A 19855-nucleotide genomic window follows, 5' to 3' on the forward strand; every position below is an offset into this window, starting at 1 on the left:
TCCCAATACTTTATAGGGTATGGTATCTGACCACAAGGTACTTTTCATACAAGTTGTACATATACGCATGTGATTAAATGCATATTTAAGCATAAATACGCACGTGTACACATACATATGTGTGCATAAGAAAAGATAGGTTATAATAATTTCCATATGAGTCACAGCAAGTGTTGTGACAAACTCTGAGTAAGAAAACACTGTAATATTTTTAGGTGTTGTGGTACGCCTGGGGAGGCTGCTGCTGCTGGGCTCTGTGTGCTAGGAATTATTTTTATAGGATGAAGTGGGAAGGGTGGTGAAAAAATATTCAGGAAGTAGCAGGGGTGTATCCATTCTTGCTATAGTGCAGATTGGAAAGCCTGGAAAAGGAGATGAGATCAAATCACAGTGAGGCTTGAACACTATACTATGTATGGCCTTTGAAATTCAACCTGTGTGGGTTTAACAATAGACTAAGAGTAGGGGACCTCATGTGTTCAGTTAAGAATGACAGGAAAGTATTAGGAAGAAGATCTAGGTCAGGCAGGCAGCAAAATAATTTTGGATGTGGTGGTCTTAAATCCCTGTGGATAGCACACCTGGGATAATTTTTTATTTTGCAAAATTAAATATGTAAGGTTAAAGGTCAGGGTTAGGGACCTGAGAAGTATTGATGTGATTGTCAAGTAGAAAACAGAGATAGGCAAGAGAGCAGAACTGCTAAGATGGAGTCTGGAGTTACTGTGTGCAGTCACCTAGTCCCTACCTACTCACCCAGAACGCTGGTTATTCTTTTACCCCAGCACAGAGTGGCTTCCTGTAGAGGCCTTTCCGGTCACTGTAGCAGTACAGTTCCCCTGCCTGGGCTTTTCTCACTAACTGCCATCTTAACTGGTCTTTTAAAGCCTTGCTTTCTGCCTTCCCCCTGATGGTGAATAGTGAGCTTGTCTCTGTAATCCTCCTGCATGTGCCTGTTTCCAGCCCTTCATCCTGCCTGTTGCCCCTCATTATCTGCCAGTCCTTGTCCTCTCTGCTTACCCAGTTCTTACCATCCTTTGCAGTTCTCCTTGGGCTCTCTCATACCCTGCACACTGAGTGGTACTTAGGCAAGTCACTTGACCTCCCCACGGATGGGACAATTAGTTCCTGTATGCAGCTGTTTTGCTTTTATCTTAGGAATGCTGGATGATAAATACAGCTATCTTTTTTGAAGCCATCTTTTTGAGGTAAGCTAGCCAGTAGAAAATGATATTCTTAGAACAATGGGACTGGTGTCTACTTTCCTTCTGAAGGAGAGAAGCAGGGTAATTTTTATTTGGTGTGTAAGGTCTGGCCTTTACCTCAGAGCTAAGTTAACCGGTTGTACAGAAATCTGATTGCAAAACTAATAGCAGAAGACCTGTGCACACCAGGGAAGCTCGGGCATGGCTCTTACATGGCAATGATGCTTGCGCTCTGTTCTCTCCCCAGCTATTCTGTCATCGGTTTTATTGACAAAAATAAAGATACTTTATTTCAAGATTTCAAGCGCCTCATGTATAACAGGTATGATTGTTACCTTTACTTCAAGCTCTTTGACATACATTGCAGAATATATGTATGTGCACGTGATTCCTTTATGTGACAATTTTAACAGTTTTTAGCAGACTTTTCTGCATTGCTCTGCTTAATGTATAAAAAATGTATATGACCTCAAGATTATAAGATCTCTAGACTTGGGGCAGGGGCTACTAATACCAGTAATATTTGCCTCGATTCTCCTTGGTTGCTTGTTTCTGTTTTCTCTGTCCACTACTACCAGCCTTCTGGTACCATGTACCAATGTCCTCAGTAGTTTTTAAGCCAGGCAAGAGATGACTAGTGTCAAGTAGCCTCTGGTCCACCTCAAACTGTTCCTTACTCAGATTCCCACAGCAGAGTTTTTGCACCCATGTATGAGCCACTCTTCTCAGGCTGACACCTGGCATCAAAGAGCCCTGGTCCTGACTGAGCCCTGGACCTCCCTCGTCCTCACAAACCACCTAAATACAAAAAGCTATACAGAACAAAAACAAACAATAGATAGAACTTTAAACCCAGTATGAAGAGAAGGTTCAGGAAGGCAGAAGAGGCATCTTGATCATTTTTCTGTAGATTAGAGAGACCTCTGCTTACTCATTTAAGCCTAAGTAATTCCTCAGCAGATTATAAGATTATATTATATACCTCTGAGCCACACGTTCTTCTATGCTCGGAGTTACAGCTGGGGAAACAGTTTAGAAACCACTCTTTTTCTATAATAAATAAATAACTTTCAGAAAAGTAGGTGAGATTAAGAGTAGAGGTACAGGGAAGGCATTAAAAATAGGATAACTCTTACTAGAGGCAGCATCAAGCAGACACCTATATGAAGTGAGGGGGGAACCACACTGCTACCTGGAGAAAGTGTATTTCAAGCAGAGAGTACAGCTGGTCCAAGGCCCCAAAGAAAGAATCTGCTGAGAGTATTGACAGCAAGAAGGCTGTATGCTAAAAACAGTGGGAGATGGAGAGGGTGGTAAGAGTGAGTTTAGAGAGCTGGACAGGACCAGAATCATAGTCTGTGAGCCAACATAATAACAAGGATGGAGAGAGGAAGCCATTGCAAAGCATGATTTCCTGTGATTTTTACTAAGATTACTAGTGCCACTGTGTAAAAAATATAGTCACAGGCAAAAGTGGATCTACTGAGACCAGTTGAGGCTGGCTTAGCAATGGTAAGGTGAGGAAGAGTCAGACCAGGTGATATTCAGAAAGGAGAGTGGAGCTGTGAGCTGATGGGCAGCCAGAACCCAGTTGTGATGCCGGAGCCTATGTGGCAAGACAATGTATGTTTTGAATGTGGAAGTCCATACTGCACCCTAGTGAATGCCCACTACAGAATCCCATCTGCATCTCCAGAAAGGTGGGGCTGGAGGTACCTCTCCATGTTGGTATGCTGGTTATATTTAAGACCATGAGAATAGAAGAGTTACCCAAGGAACATGTAGATTTAAAAATAACAGTAAAGAAAGAGTAGAGTAAAAATAATCGACCCCTAATGGTCCAACATTTAGTGAAAGAAAACTGAGGGCACTCTACAAGATAGAATAAAAACACAAATCCAGTGTCCTTCTTAGAAAAAGTAACAAAATACTCAAGGGAGCAAACATGGAGACAAAGTGTGGGACAGAAACTGAAGGAGGGGCTGTCTGGAGACCATTCCACCTGAGGATCCATCCCATGTGCAGTCACCAAAGGTAGACACTGATGTGGATGTCAGGAAGTGCATGCTGACAGGAGCCTGATATAGCTGTCTCCTTAGAGGTCTGCCAGAGTCTGACATTCAGAGGCAGATGCTCACAGCTATAACCATTGAACTGATCAAGGAGTTTCCAATGGAAGAGTTAGAAGACTGAAGGAGCTGAAAGGGTTTGCAGCCCCTTGAGGAAAGCAACAATGCCAACCAACCAGAGCTCCCAGGGTCTAAACCACCAGCCTGGGAGCACATATGGAGGGACCCAAGGCTCCAGCTGTATATGTAGGGAGGATGGCCTTGTTAGGCACAAGTGGGATAGGAGATCCTTGGTCCCATTAAGGTTGGATGCCAAGTGTGGGGGAATTCGCGGGTGGGGAGGTGGGAGTGAGGGGGTAGGTGGAGGCATATCCTCATAGAAGCAGAAGGAGGGGGGATTGGATAGGGGGCTTCCTGGGCGGAGGGGGGTGGGAATAGGGTAAGGGGATAACATCTGAAATGTAAATGAAATATCCAATAAAAAAAAAAAGATAGAAGAAAAACACAAATCCAGTGTCATAGAGGCCCATCGGGGGTACTTTAAATAAATAAATAAATAAATAAATAAATAAATAACACAGTGGTACTCAGTAGTTAAGAGCACTTGCTGTTCTTTCAAAAGATCCCACATGAGACAGCTCACAACCACCTAAAACTCCAATTCCAAGGGCTCTGGTACCCTCTCTAGACCTACATAAGTACTGCATACATTCAGTGTGTGTATATTTAGGCACATAAACATGGAATAAATAATCTCTTTTAAAACAGAAGAAATCAGTAAGAAACAATATCAAATAAAAAACAGAAATAGTGCCAAGATTAGCCAACTGTGTTTGCTCATGGAATAACTCACTAGATTCTTGAAAATACTGATTTCTGGGCAGTGATCAAGACAAATGTTTGATCAACATGGGCTTGAGAAAGAACAGAAAATGAAAAGATGGACACAAGATATTTAAATAATTCTCTCAAGATCTTTTGGTTTAGAATGGTTTTCTCTGTAGATGCTGAAGTCACAAAGAATGAGGACAGAGCTGTCAGCAGTAGAAAGTTGCAAACACATTGAAATAGGAAAGAAAGTCCATGCAGGAGCTGGGCATAGGAGAACGTGACTTTCAGAAAAGAAAGCCAGTGTTCAGTTTGTCAGGTGGTGTGCTCCCACTTGAGGAACAACTGGCAGACTAGCATTTCTCTATAGAAAATGTTACACTGGAAATATAACCACATTTGACCAGTGATAATGTCACAGTATGCTGTCAAGCTTGTGTCCAAAAAGGAACACAAAATGGTATTTGTTATATTTGTGCATTTCTCATGGCCTGGAAAATCAGCTGACAGAGCAGCACCTCTCCGTGTAGACTAATGTAGCCCAGGATCACAGCCCTAGGGTAGAAATGAAGTAACATGCGGGTATATTTTCTGAAATATTGAACAGTCACACAGGGTGCACTCCTTACACTGGTCTGACAGGTTGTTTTCTATTGGAAAAACCTGCTTGGGAAGCCAGACAGCAGTGGGAACTTGCTTACTAATTGACAATGAAAAATATTACCCACAGAAGCTAGTCTGTCTGTGTGCTTGGTAAGCACGGAGTAAGAACAAAGGAACTTAGGCTGGGACAAAGTGAATCCATTTTATCATCTTCCAGAGCAGTGAAAAGATTAAATGTCTGCTCACTGCTGCTTATTTCATGTATCTGTAATAGGAAAGACTTTGAAGTGAGGTAGCCTTTAGATGAGACACATTTACCCACAAATACTTTCCGATATTTCTGTGGCTGACCAACCTCCCAAAACCTGAATGCATCCTTTCTTTGTGTATGTTAATGTGACCCTTGGTCTTTAGAGCCCAACAATTGCACACACACACAGGAATGATGTGTATGTTCACTCTTGTGTACATGTGTCTGTAAAGAGAAGAATGGAGCAGGCAGATTGTCTGCCAAGTGCATGAATTTTTCCTCGTTCTCTTGTTGCTCACATCTGCCTTACCTTTTATACATCCTAGGTTTCTGGCTTTGTTTCTCTCGCTTTAAAGAAAAAAAATTACAAAGCACCCAAAGGGAAACTGAAGAAAATCACAGCTTTTTATGAGAAAAAAAAAAAATCTCAACAAAGTCAAGTAACAAATCTGTGGTTTCAACATAGAATTGGCCTGATGTGCAGTTTCAGATTTGGGTCATAGTAGTCATACCATGATATCAATGTTGTTCCAGAACTATTGCCTGTGAATGTGTTCATTAATCCAGGAGACTATCAGAACAGTTATGTCCATATCCCTAGCCATATATTGGTTACCTATAGAAAATGTTTTCCTGCCCTATTGTCTGCCATGGTGTGAGAACCATTTCCTGCTAGAGACTTGTTTTCATTTTCTTGGCCATTACAGAAACATTCCACAGATGTGTGTGTGTTTATATAAAATAAGTGTACTGGCTGGTTTTTGTGTCAACTTGACACAAGCTGGAGTTACCACAGAGAAAGGAGCCTCTCTTGAGGAAATGCCTCCATGAGATCCAGCTATAAGGCATTTTCTCAATTAGTGATTAAGGATAAGAGGGTCCATTGTAGGTGGTGTCATTCCTGGGCTGGTAGTTTTGGCTTCTATAAGAAAGCAAGCTGAGCAAGCCAGGGGAAGCAAGCCAGTAACTAACATCCCTCCATGGCCTCTGCATCAGCTCCTGCTTCCTGCCCTGTGTGAGTTCCTGTCCCGACTTCCTTTGGTGATGAACAGCAATGTGGAAGTGTAAGCTGAATAAATCCTTTCCTCCCCAACTTGCTTCTTGGTCATAATGTTTGTGCAGGAATAGAAATCCTGACTAAGACAATAAGATACATATGTATGTGTTTATTCTGAGAGCCACATTATCTGTGCAAGAGATCCACATAGTAATTTAATGGATGTCACTTTAAAGAAGTTTATAGACTTTTTTAAAGTGCCACAGTTTAAAATTTGTCTGTGGTACCATGTTCGTCATGGTGTAACCATAGTTTTCTAATGCAACAGTCTTCTCGGTTGGACTTTGTGAATCCCATGTGCAGTGCACTGTGATCCTAGGACACACTTGACAGCATGGATTACCTTATTTCCCTTATTTAAATGCAGCTTTTGACTAATTTTTTCTGTTTCTCAGCTCAAATCCTGTGCTGAAGAACATGTGGCCAGAAGGCAAGCTGAGCATTACAGAGGTGACCAAGAGGCCTCTGACCGCTGCCACCTTGTTTAAGAATTCTATGATTGCTTTAGTAGACAACCTTGCTTCAAAGGTAATTCTTCTCCTTTCTAAATGTCCTTTATAATCCATAGATTCCCTATTAACATACATTAACATACATTAGAGAACGCATGTGGGATTTACTTTTTAGGTAAGTATCCTTAATTAAGTTGAACAGTGCATATTCAAAGTGAACAATAAGATGTTTTTTTCTGCTTTTTTTTTAAATGACTAAAATAATTGTATCCCAGATGAATTCCTTTTTAAAACATTTTATTCTACCATTAAGGTTGAGGGGAAACTGCCACTGTGGTTTCAACTAGATGTATGACATACCATACCTGGAAAGATAAACTGAATCTGTGCTGTAAAGTAGGGCATGGCCAGAGAGGGAGGGACAGGAGGTGGAAACAGCTGAATGTACTGTGGTCATGTACCATCCGTCCTGTGTGGAGCAGCAAATGGCCAGAAGGAGGTTAAACAAGAATATAGCTTCTGTTATCCTCACTATACACATGATTCAGGACAATTATTTCTAACTTTTGCTGTTGCTTTGATTATAATGTTGTCTGGTAAGTTGAGTCTGGTTATTTTTCCATTTTATTTTTAAATACTGCTTTTATTTTCCCCTCCCTTAAAGAGCAGAATTCTGTTCCTAACCGCTGCTCTTGACAGGTTTGATAAATTTGCAGCGCTCTAGGACTCGTTATTTTTAGCTCCTTTATATCTTTCTCTTCTGGTAATTGTATTTTTGTTTTCTTCTTTATTGGTATCTTTTTAAAAGTCTATTTTTCTTGTAAAAGAATTCATTTGCATCTGTACTTCACCATGGCTACAGAAGGCAAATACCACGAGTGCACACCTATATAGTAGCTTTCCATGGTTCCCACTGTTATCCCTTGGCCTCAACTGATCGCAATTAAGCTCAGTCCTTCCTCTTGTAGAACTAAATTTCCAGAAAGACAGACGAGCATGAAGGCTAGAATGCCATTCGCACCCTGAGCCTCTGTCTCTTTACTCTTTATGTCATCTTTAATCTGCTGCATCCAGTAAAGAAGTAAACAACACCTAGAAAGAAGGCATACAACGCAGGAAAGAGACGGCTGCTGCAGAGGGCATTCACTCATTTAACGAGTGAAAGAATCACTGTTCTCAAAAACGGATAAATATATATCTGTCATCTCAGGAAGACTGACAATGTAAGGCCTGCTTAGACTGCACAGCAAGTTCCAGGTCAGACTCAGCTATATAGGGAGACTGTATCAAACACAGGAAACTATGAAAACCTAATTCCAGCCTTTTCTAATACATCAAAAACAAGCCTGTACCCAGGGAATAGGAAATATATATTCCTTTCAAGTATAAATGAAAACCCTTTGCAAGAATTGACCACATGCTGGGTCACAATGATGCAACTATTTTGAAGACTAGATAGACAGTTCTATTCTCCATCCTCAAAGCAAGTTATTTAATTGTGCTTGAAAACTCTAAAATAAAATGCTTTCCTAAATAATTCACAGATTTAAGAGAGTATCACAATGAAATTATAATTCACAGATTTAAGATTTATAATTTATAATTCACAGATTTATAATTCCTAAATAATTCACAGATTTAAGAGAGATTTATAATCATAATGAAATTATAAAATATCTGGGACTGCTTGACAAAACATTGACAACATTTATAAGATGTCAACATTTGATACACCTTTATAAAGTAACAAGGATGACTAAAAGTAGGTAGGTTCAACTCAAAGGCCAGAAGAGAAACTCAAAAGAGAAGAAAATAATTTTAATAACAGAAATTAACCATAATGGAGAAACCAAAAAACTAGTAAATAGACAAAACCTCTAATAAAACTGATTTTAAAAACCAACAGGTTGAATGGAAGGCCATTATAACCTCTGATACTAGAGGTCAGTGTGTTTGAATAACTGGCTGCTAACACATTTTAAAATTTAATTTGCTAGAAACATGTTAAAATTGATTCAAGATGAAATAGAAAGTCAGAATAAAACAGTAACCTTAAGGATTCTGAATCACTAATCAGAAGTCTATTGCCCTCCAACTCCTCCAAGAGCATCAGGTCTGATGATTTCACAGTTGCAGTTTATAAACTTTAATATCGGCACCTGTCAACTGTATGGGAGGTGTGAAGAGAGGCCACTCATTTACAGGAGTTTTGTTACAACAATACAAGGTTAATATGAGAAAATAAGAGGTTGGTTGAATGTAAGAACACAGACAAAAGATCCTAAAAGTATGTATGAAAGTTGTCTTTTCTGGTAGCATAATAAATACAGTGCCTACCAAAGATACCCAAAACAACACAAGTATTAAGTAAGTTCTTTTAAAAATCAACTATCTGATGCCAACCAGAAACTAGTAAACTTAAGGAATAATAAACCAGGGGCTGTGTAAATATAGAGGTTGACTGAGTGGAAGGCAGCCTTAGAGCTAGCTGCCTTTTCACCTGAGGGGATTTGTTGGCATTCCAGTCTATGTTCTTGAACTGGAATCTTGGGCTTACCCAAATTAAACTGATAATACACACACACACACACACACACACACACACACACACCTACAACAACTTATATCCCCCAAAAGACCACATCTAGAATGAACTAGAAATAATCTACCATTGTCAGTGAGGAAACAGCCTATCTTGGTCTTTGACACTTAGCCAAATGATGTCAGGTGTTGGAAGGCAGCAAGTCTTTCTTGAGGATATGTAATTATAAGCCAGCTTTAATGAGATTTGCAGCCCATGTTCACACTACCTGAGAAGGCTTAAAAAGCTTTAACCCAGCAGTTTAGTTTAAGGGAGACCAGGTCTTGTATTGCCCCAAGCTTCTGAAAAAAGAAAACACAATTATTTTCTTCATAACAGACCTTAAAGACTTTCTACAAGGAAAATAGAAGCTCATTGTGACTACCAGCAGGGGGCGGGAGGTGAGGGAGGGTATCCTCTGGAGAGATGGCTCAGCGATTCAGAGCATTTGTTGCTCTTCCAGAGGATGCAGGTTCAATTCCCAGTACCCACATGGTGACTCACAACCATGGGTTATTCCAGTTCCAAAGAAACTGACACTCTCATCTGGCTCCTGTGGGCACCAAGAACACATGTGGTCCACATGCCTATATTCAAGCAAAATACTCATAATACATAAAATAAATAAATAATGAAGGGTTTTTTTTTTTTTAAGTGACTTCAAGATATCATATGCTAGAGTGGAATTAAACAGCAGGCCCAGGTGACAACTCCTGCTTCTGGAACAATCACAAATAGAGTCCACAGCTGGGGAGATGGCTCACTGGCCTCAGTTATGAGGATCTTAGTTTCAAACCCAGCACCCATGTCAAAGCTGAGTATGGTGGTGCATCTTTGTCAACCCAGTGCTAGAGAGCAGGAACAAACATCCCAAGGTGCTCACAGGCAGCCATTCTTACTGAAAGTAAGATCCAGGTTCTGTGAAAGACTGTCTCACAAAATAACATGAAGGAGTTATTAAGGACAACATTCTACATCAACCTCTGGCCTTTACATGCCTACTTGCATGTATGCATACATACACATATGCATGTGCACACACACACCAAAATTCAAAATGTTTAGTGAAGAGCCTGGAAATATAAGAAAGAACAAGTAACTAGACAAGTTACAGAAATAAAGCTAAACAACAACAACAACAAAAAAATTAGTGAAAATTAAAAAGTTTAAAATTATCTAGAATTACACTTACAGCCATAAAATAATGAACACATCTAGCATGCATGTATGCAGGTATATGGAAGGGGAGGAACACAGAGCAACACTTGAAGAAATTTGCCCATGAATTCTAAGAATGTTATAAGACACCACACTCTAAGCAAGCCAAGAAGCCAAGCCGACCCCAAGCTGGGAAAGTTAAAGGAAATCTGATGTGACACCTAGTGAAGTGCAGAGCCTAAAAAGACAAAGCAACTTGCTTGCTTTGGTTGTGTGGATAACAGGGTCTTCCTATGTGGCTTGGGCTGTCCTGGAGCTCTCTGCTGCTGAGAATAAGCTGGAACTCCTCATCTTCCTGTCTCCAGCGCCCAAGTGCAGGGATTATATTCAAGCACCACCACACCTGCTTCAGAGACAAGTCTCTTAAAAGCAGCCAGAAAACAAATAGGTTAGCTTGAAAGAATAATAATCAGGCAGAGTAAAAAGCACTTAACTAGAATTCCATACCCAAAGAATGTTTTTTCCACAAACAAAGACATAAGAAAGACTCTTGCGGAAAGAGAAGCTGCGTGTTTACCAACATTAGAAGCTCACTAACAGTAAAGATCTGCACCAGGATCCAGAACCAGAAGCAGCCTGGCATCTGCTTGTTGGCTTCTGTTCTGAGCCAGAACTTTCCTCACTACCTTACAGTAGTGTGTGGAGGAGGCCTTTCCCCATCTTTTCTCCTTTGCCTTTCAGGATTTCATTGGAAAGCTGATGAGTACTACCTAGTCAATTTCCCAGAAGTAGAATTCCATGGGACATTTCTCCAGTGTTTCAAGTGTCCTATCTTCTCCCTCTGCCTATAATCTAGGTTCTAGAATATCTTTAAATGCAGAGAATAGGTCCTACTTTATATACATCTCGATGGCTGTGTAAAATGCTACCAACAGATGATCAGTAAGTTATTAAATGAACTTGAATTTGTGCTGACTGTTTAACAGTGTACAAAACAGATCATATAGATGTATACTCACGTGCGTTAACTTCTAGCTAATGCGTGCACCATTTGGCGTACTTTTACAAATTATATTTTCCACATAAAACCTAAGGAGACAGGTTAAGAGAATGAGATCACTATGAACCCCAGCAGTTTAGCCTTTCTACAACACTGAGTTTGTCAAATTTAGGATTTCTTAGGCTGAGTCAGTCTTGGTATTTATAAGTAAGAGAGTAGGTGGCATTATAAGCTGAGACAGAGTGCTGATTAAATATAGAAAAAGTATTCCCACTAGATTCTTTATTCAGTGACTTACATCACTAAGCAAGAGGAAAGGGCTTCCCCACTTGTTGGTTGGTTAGTAATGTCTCGTGGTGGTGTTTCTGCTTCCTGTGTGCTATTGCTCGGTGCTGGTGTGATTCCACTTATCTGTTTAATAAAGTCTCAGGTACGACCTCAGATGATTCCTTGCACTGATTGCTGTGTCCACATCACTGCATGTATACGCAGTTCAAAGTATTTCCTAATTCACCTCATAATTCTGATCTCTTAGTCATTCAGTAGTATGTTTCTTAATTCCCAAGCATGAAGGTTTCCTAATTATCTCTGTTCCTCTTGATGTCTAACTTTAGCATCTCACCAGAGGATAGCCTTAGTGTGATTCATATTCTTAGAAATTCATTAAATTTACCTTCATATATGTTTTGTTTGTGTTTAAATATAGCTTATATTCAGTATTCTGTGCAAGTCCCAGTAGGTCAAGTTTGGCTATCAGATTGTTCAACTGTACAGTATCCCTACTAATTTCTTTGTTGGGTTGAAAGGTGAGTAATGAACTCTAACTTTACCTACCTCTCCTCATGTACCTTGTGCACTGTCAGTCTTTGCTTTGAATATTTTGTATTCCTTTAAGTTAGACTGATCACATCTTTTTGTTGGTTGATCCAGTCGTCTGTTGGAAACACCCCTTTCTTCCCTCCTTGTTTTTATCTTTAAGTCTATTTTTGGTAAATATTACAACTATGCAGACTTCTGTTTTGACTAGTGTTTGTACTGTTTCTTTTTAGCTCTTGGAGATTTATTTATTTCATTGACTCTGCATGTACATGTGTGTGTGTGTGTGTGTGTGTGTGTGTGTGTGTAGCACATGCCTGCAGAATACCCAACAGAAGCAGTGTAATGAGGAAAATTTTATTTGGCCTTACTGTTTTTGAAGATTCAGTTCATTTTGGTGGGAAAGGCTTGGTACTGCAGAATAGTTCACATCATGGAAAGCCAGAGGTAGTGAGGGAAGATGAATGCTGATACTCAAGTCTCAATCTCCTTTTCCCCTTTTATTCTACCCAGAGCCCCAGCCAATATGATGGTACTGCCCACATTCCAGCCAGATCTTACCATAATGATTTGCAGAACCGTAATCCTTACCATTAATTCTTTGCAAAACTGTCCCTTCAGACACACACAGAAGTGTACTATATCAGTATCCTAGGTGATTCTACATGTGGTCAATCTGACGTTAAAGAGGAAATAATCACACTACTTAATAGTAGTGATAACTAAGGTGATCTATTTAGGGTTGCATCTATTTAGGGTTGCTGATTCTATTTAGGGTTGCATCAGCACCAGAACATGCTGGTAGATCTAAAAGCACTTTGATGTTTATTGTGCTTGGTACCACTTGTCTAGGTTTACTCCCCAAGCAGTGAGATCTTCTGTGTCAAAAGGCTCACCAAAGACCTTCACTTAATAGTGACCTCTTCTCCTTCCCCATGGCACTAAGTCCGTTCAAAGTTAATCAGTACTCAATGTGAAAACTATTACAAATTTTACCAACTATGGCTACTTTTAAAAGTAGGATTCTGTATAAACATTATAAAAATATTCATCCTCTGTTTAAATATACAAAAATATTTAAAATATAAGTATTGTTATTTCAGGATTGGATAGCATGCCAGTGTATTTGTTTGTTCATTTGTTTGTTTTTGAGATTAGGACTCACTATCTGATTTTGACTGGCCTGGAACTCACTATGTAGACCAGACTGCCTTCAAACTCAGAAAGATCTACCATCCTCTGATTCCTGAGTGCTGGGATTAAAGGCATGGGCCACCAAGCCTGTCATCGGTTATCTCTTGATGCTCATGTCTTGATGAATAACAAATTACTCATAAATTTAGTGCTTAAGAGACCCACAGCTCATTATTTCCCATGATTCAATGCGTTGGCTGGGTAATTCTGCTGGGCTCAACAAGCAGAGGTCCAGATGTCAGGGATGGGCAGTCAAATGAGTGAATGACTATGGCCCAACTATCTAGTCATGATTGGGTATTTTGTTCATGTAGTATTTGGCTTCTTTACATGCTAGAGAGGCAGTGTTTCTCATGGATACCTCTCCCAACGTCCCTTAGTATCACTTCTGCTGTAAAGCAGGTCACAAAGCCAGCCCAGATTCAGAGACTCCTCTACCTCTTAATGGTTTATGCTATAAATATCATGGTCGTGTCACTCTTCCATAGATGTCAAGACCAAAATAAAGACAGGTATGCTAGACAGAATAGTAGCCCTACCAGGTAGCACCTACCCTAATACCTACTAGGTATCTTGTAATTTATTTCCCTCTGACACTACTAGCCAAATTGTCATTACTGGTCCAACAAGTTAAAGGGCAAAGTTGCTAATAAGATTGATGTTGATTTCAAATGCCATCTTCAAGTGAGGTCTCTGGAACCCACTTCTGTATAACTTGGATACAATTTTTGAAGTTTTCTTGTTTGTTCTTTACATTTAATAATTTGTTAGAATGATTCACAGAACTGTATAAATTCTATCCCTATGGTAACAGTTTTATTATGAAGGATACAAACAGCCAGATGAAAAGATAAATAGGCTGACAAAGGCTGGAAGTAGGGTCTGAGTACAGTAGCTTTCTGTCCCCAAGGAGTAAGGTTGTACCATTCACTGAATACATCAATATATCCTCCAAGCCCAAGTGTTGTGAGTTGTTAGTCAGGGTTTTATTATATAGACATGACTGATTAACTCATTGGCTGCATAATTTACTCTCCATGCCTTTTATTCTGCCATATTTACCTTGCTTGCTGTTATTCCATAGATTCCTAACTTAGGAGTCCATGTAACTGTGTTACACAGAAAAGGTGAAATCAGGTCTTTTTAGCAGTCCGTAAAGTTAGTGATTATCCAAGGACATCTGGGTGGGCTCAGTATATAATCACTTAGCCCTTTGGTAGGGAAAGGAAGGCAAAAGAGTCAGAAGCAGAAAGCTGACATGAGAAAACAACCATTGCTGTGTGTGAGATGTCATTGTTGTGACAGAATAACTGACATAACGACTTGAAAGGAGGCAAAATGTATTTTGACTCTTGGTTTTTCTTCCATTGTGACAAGAAGAGCACGGTAGAGCAGAGCAGTTGATTCATGGCAGCCAGGATGTGGTGTGCTATGGGTTGTCCCCTTTTCCTTTATGCCAGTCAAGCCCCCAGCCTTTAAGCTTGTGCTGCCCACATTTCCCTTTGTTAATCTTCTCTGAGCACTCTCAGAGATAGTGAGGAAGTGCACTTAACTAATCTCCTAGATGCATCTCAGTCCAGCCAAGTTAACAATCACAATTTACCATCACAACAGCAAAGATAAACAAGCTATCTCCAAGGTCCTTCTGAAAGTAATAACTCTATATCACCATGACTTTAGCTGTTGAAACCCATCTTAGCCTTCTAACCTTCACAGCTGTGAGATAATAAAGTAATATTTTAAGCCACTAACTTTGTCATAATCTGCTGTACCCACAATAAGAAGCTAATGCAGTAGGATTTGCAAAGAAGGAAGAAAATAACTTTATTTTTATGGTGTGGAAGCATAATAAATATATAATTACAGCTTCCTTTTTAGGTATTGAAAACGTATGTTTTTAAGTGTAAATCAGTTCACATTCTTCAAAATTCTCCTACTTCTTAAATCATTTGCTACTCTTTCCATCTCAAGCCCTTCATGATGCTCAAAATTACCTAATATAACTATGTAGGACTCTGTCTTAATTAGGGTGCATCTGTGTGCCTGATGGATAATGGATTCAGAGAAGAGAAAGACAGGCACTATTCTTACAAGTAGGATATATTTGACCTCTTTGATTTATCCAGTGATAATTTATTCATTATCCTCAGTGTACCAGGATCTATGCCAAACATGGCTTTATATTTAACAGGAATCGAGATCTAATGCCTGGTACAAAATGTAATTGACATAGAGGGGAGATTTTCTTTTTTTAAGTGGGATTTTTTCATAGAATCTCTAATGCCAATTGATGGTTTTATGTTTCTGTTACCCATAAAAGTTCATGTCTTTCAGAAGCCCAAACTAATGCAGCAAGAGCAAAGATATAACAATATAGATAATAGCAATGGCTGACACTTAGGGAGCCACTGTATGATGACTCCCAGGCCTGACCTTCTCCATCACAATTGACCTTTACCGCAGCTGCTACTTTCTCTTCTTCTGAGTTATTCCTTCAGATATTTGTAAATATCCAAAACTCAGTGTTTACACATCCTCATTACTTCCTCCTTAGCTTTAACCCCTTTCCACTGTTTCTGAGAGTCTTACACAGTAAAATATCAACTGCTGATTTCATGAGAACTGCTTTGAATTGAAGCAGAAAGGAAGACTGTTCACTTGCAGGCATTTGCCCCAGTGGTCAGAGGCACTGAGCTTACTGTGGCACAGTTGACACTAATGACATGCTGGCATCCCTTGTCTGGGCCTGAGTTCTGTCGATGCTTATGTGTTTCTTTAGGAACCATACTACGTACGTTGCATCAAACCCAACGACAAGAAGTCCCCACAGATATTTGATGACGAGCGCTGCCGCCATCAGGTAGAATACCTGGGCCTACTGGAGAATGTGAGAGTGCGCCGGGCAGGCTTTGCCTTCCGCCAGACCTATGAGAAGTTTCTTCACAGGTAAGGGTGGAGTACACAGCAGAACCCACCAGCACTCAGAATTACCATGAAACAGCAGTCCACTTTAGGCCGTCTGCAACCATCTATAAAGTGAACAGAAAAGTCAAGGAAATTGCACGTATAAGAAATTAGTCCCCAGAATCCACAGAGCCCCTGAGTCTGTAGCTTACAAGCATGGAAGAAAGTTCAGTCGTTCTGATGGAAATGGAGGAGCAATGGGTTTGGAGTCTCCCCAGGACTCTGCTGTCGTACTTTCTTCCCATTCTTTCATTTCTGTGTCTGTAAGATGAATATTAAAACTTTACTGAGTGCTTATAGTGAGAATTAAGTAAAAATCCAAGTCCCTGGCACATATTAGATATGCACTATTACTATTGCTGCTGATACAGGAGCTACCATCATTCTAAGTTAAGTACCAAGGTTGTGAAATTAGACTAAGTGGTCTGAATCTTGAATTTACCACTTTCTAGTCCTGTGACTCTTTTTCATGACTCAATTTCCTTGTATGTGAAATGAGGATGAAGTAGTGACCACCTGGAAGGGCACTAGATGACCAGAAGGACATATGACACTTAGAGCAGCTCCTAGCTGGAGGAGTCACTAAGTGTGAAATGCTGTTATTGATTTAGGGATAGTAACGACAGTGACTCTTGACACCTGGAAGCTAGGGAAATGTTTTCATTTTCATCAGTTTAATCATTTTAAATATCTATAACTATTTCTAACATTCTGAACTATAGATCTCACATACACACAAAATGAATATATAAACATAAGACTTAAACTAGGGGCCGGAAAGTGGCTCAGTGTTTAAGTGCACTTGCTCTTCTCCCAGAAGACCTACATGGGTGTGATGGTTTGAATAAAAAACAGCTTATATATGTGCATGCTTATGGAGTGGTACTACTTGAAAGGATTAGGAGGAGGAGGTGTAACCTTGCTGGGATAGGTGTAGCCTTATTGGAGTAAACATGGCCTTGTTGGGGGGGAGTGTGTCACTGGCGATAGTGGTCTTTGAGTTTTCAAAAGCCCATGCCAGGCCCAGGGTCTTTCTCTCTTCCTACCTCCTGTGGATCCAGATATAGAATTCACGGCTACTTCTCCAGCACTGTGTCTGCCTGTGTAAAAGCCCCAGATAAATGATTTCCTTTATAAGAGTTGTTGTGATCATGGTGTCTCTTCACAGCAGTAGAACAGCGTATGACAGGGAGTAACACACAACCTCCTATAACTTCAGCTCCACAGATCCAACACCCTCTTTAGTCCTCCTCGGGCAGCTGAGCACACACAGGCACACATAAACACAAATAAAACATAAAAATAAATTTAAAAACACAAACCAGAAAATTCTGATGTTTGAGGTCAGAGGAGCCTCTAAAGAGATAACACTTCCAAAGAGAACCCAAGTATACAAAGGTTAGAAGAGAGGTCAACAGAGGGAACAGCCAGCAGAAAGAGTGTGGCACTTTAAGAATCACGTGATCAGTATAGTTTAAAGATGCTGAGTATCTGGCATGATGTGAAATAGCAGAAAAATCGAGCCTGACTTGTGTTGAACTTTGTAATTAGACCAAAGCATTGAAATGTTGAAATTAGTGAGTTTTAAGCATTGAGTAATATGTCCTATAGACGTCTTCATGTGGGAGAGGAGATTCTTGGTCCCATGAGGGATGAACACCTAGTGGGGGGGGGATTCGAGGGTGGGGAGGTGGGAGTGGGGGGGTAGGTGGGGGCATATCCTCATAGAAGCATGAGGAGGGGGTTTGAGATAGGAGGTTCCTGGGTGGTGGGGGTGGGGGGGGGTAAGGGGATAAAATCTGAAATGTAAATATAATATCCAATAAAAATAAGATGTCTTCATGTCACCATCGTGACCATGTCCCCGTCCCCCCCCCCAAAAAAAAAAGTTTAGAGAGTCTGCTACTGCAGGAATCTAGAAAAGATAACTTGCAAATAGTGTCTTCAGCAGTGTGTTACTGTGGCCATATGGATAGTGGACACATTCAGGATGCATTTGGAACTAGATGACAAGTCTGGCTTGTACACGAATGGCCTGTGATGAGTCAGGAATAGAACAGAATGAAAAATGACAAGTAGGTTTTGGTTTAAGCATCTGGGTAAACACTATACTAAGTAAAAAAAAAAAGTCCGAAGTGGCTGGAGAGATGGCTCAATTGGTAAAGTGCTTACCACAGAAGCATGAAGAGCTGAGAGCAGATTCCTAACACCCACATAAAGAACCAGGTACATGCCTATAATCCTAGTGTTGGGGAGATGGAAATAGGGGTACACCGGGGGTTTGCTGACCAGCCAGCTTATCCAAATCCTGTGAAAGGGTCATTCAACACCCCTAGGGGTCTCCACCCTCAGATTAACAACTGCTGTTGTAGAGAGTGGAAGCAAGTGGGTTTGTTCCATAGCCTTGCCGTCAGGGAGAAGAGATATGAGAAACCACCTCGTACTGACAAATTTTCTCTATAGCATTACAGTTCAGCCATATGTGTACAAGGAAGATCACACCAAAGAGGTGTTCTTGGCTAGAATGAATAAAACTTTATAGAACAATAGCTTGGAAAACTGGAGGTCAATTTAATAGTAATAAAAAGTTATGCTTAAAATTGATCCACTGTTCCTGTTGAAATCACATCAATTTTTAGGCTGTATGGAAGGAGTGTTTTCATGAGTGGAGGTGTGTTTGTTGTGAGTCTTGATTTCAAACAATATCCAGTTTTTTCACTAGAAAAAATTATAGTCCATCTTTATTACACAGAAAACGTGAACAATTTATCAGTTACAGTGTTGTCATGTACAGAAAGTCAGTAGGAGTTAAATTGTGAGCATCATGGGAATGGTAGCCATCAAAGGGGCTGTGCTGGGAGTATATTGCCTTGAGATACAATGGAAGCCGGAAGAGTGGTTGAAGCAACCCCTCCCCGTTCCCACAAACCTATAAATTTCCAGTAGTCTTAGTGGCTCAATTTCTACCCCAAACATCCTTAAATAGTGCATAACATATACATGTATGTTCCGGTTGATTTTTATTGTCAGCTTGATACAACCCTGAGTTACCTGGTAAGAAAGAAGCTCATCTGCGGAATTATCAGGTCAGACTGGCCTGTTGCCATGCCTAGTCCTTCATGATTCTTGCTTCTAGGTTCCCGCCCTGAGTCTTGCTCTGACTTTCTTCTGTGATGGACTGTGACATGGAAGTGTAAACTGAAATAAACCCTTTCCTCTCCTAAATTGCTTTTGTCCATGGTGTTTACCACAATGACAGAAAGCAAACTATACAATCTTAAAATAGCAAATGCACAGCCAAGATGGGGAACCAAGAAGAGGGATTCTCAGTGAACCTTAAACATGTGTCTTACTCCTAAATATTATATGAAGATGCAGAGGTGACCCAATGTCTCAATTATTAGCAAAGACAATCTAGTGAAGCTTGATCTTCCTTTTTAAAAGCCAGGACAGGACAGGCATGGAAATGTATATTTGGATTTTTTTTATTGGATATTTTATTTACATTTCAGATGTTATCCCCTTACCCAATACCTCCCCCAGGAACCCCCTATCCCGTCCCCCTCCTCCTGCTTCCATGAGGATGTGCTCCCACCTACCCCCCCACCCACCTCCCCACCCTCGAATTCCCCCACACTCGGTGTCTAGCCTTCATGGGACCAAGGATCTCTTCCTCCC

The 19855-nt window shown here is 40.3% G+C and overlaps 1 protein-coding gene across 4 annotated transcripts in view; it reads left to right on the forward strand.

Moving 5' to 3' along the window:
• Positions 1–19855, forward strand: part of Myo1d (myosin ID) — a 281386-nt gene that overhangs the window by 108097 nt on the left and 153434 nt on the right. For all 4 annotated transcript variants that reach the window (XM_076936189.1, XM_076936188.1, XM_034505907.2 and 1 more), the window contains exons 13-15: positions 1453–1527; positions 6408–6540; positions 15993–16159. In XM_076936189.1, coding sequence (XP_076792304.1) covers positions 1453–1527; positions 6408–6540; positions 15993–16159 — 375 coding nt within the window. The remainder of the gene's footprint in view (positions 1–1452; positions 1528–6407; positions 6541–15992; positions 16160–19855) is intronic.

This window comes from Arvicanthis niloticus, chromosome 6 (assembly GCF_011762505.2).
Source record: "Arvicanthis niloticus isolate mArvNil1 chromosome 6, mArvNil1.pat.X, whole genome shotgun sequence".
Taxonomy (NCBI): Eukaryota; Metazoa; Chordata; class Mammalia; order Rodentia; family Muridae; genus Arvicanthis; species Arvicanthis niloticus.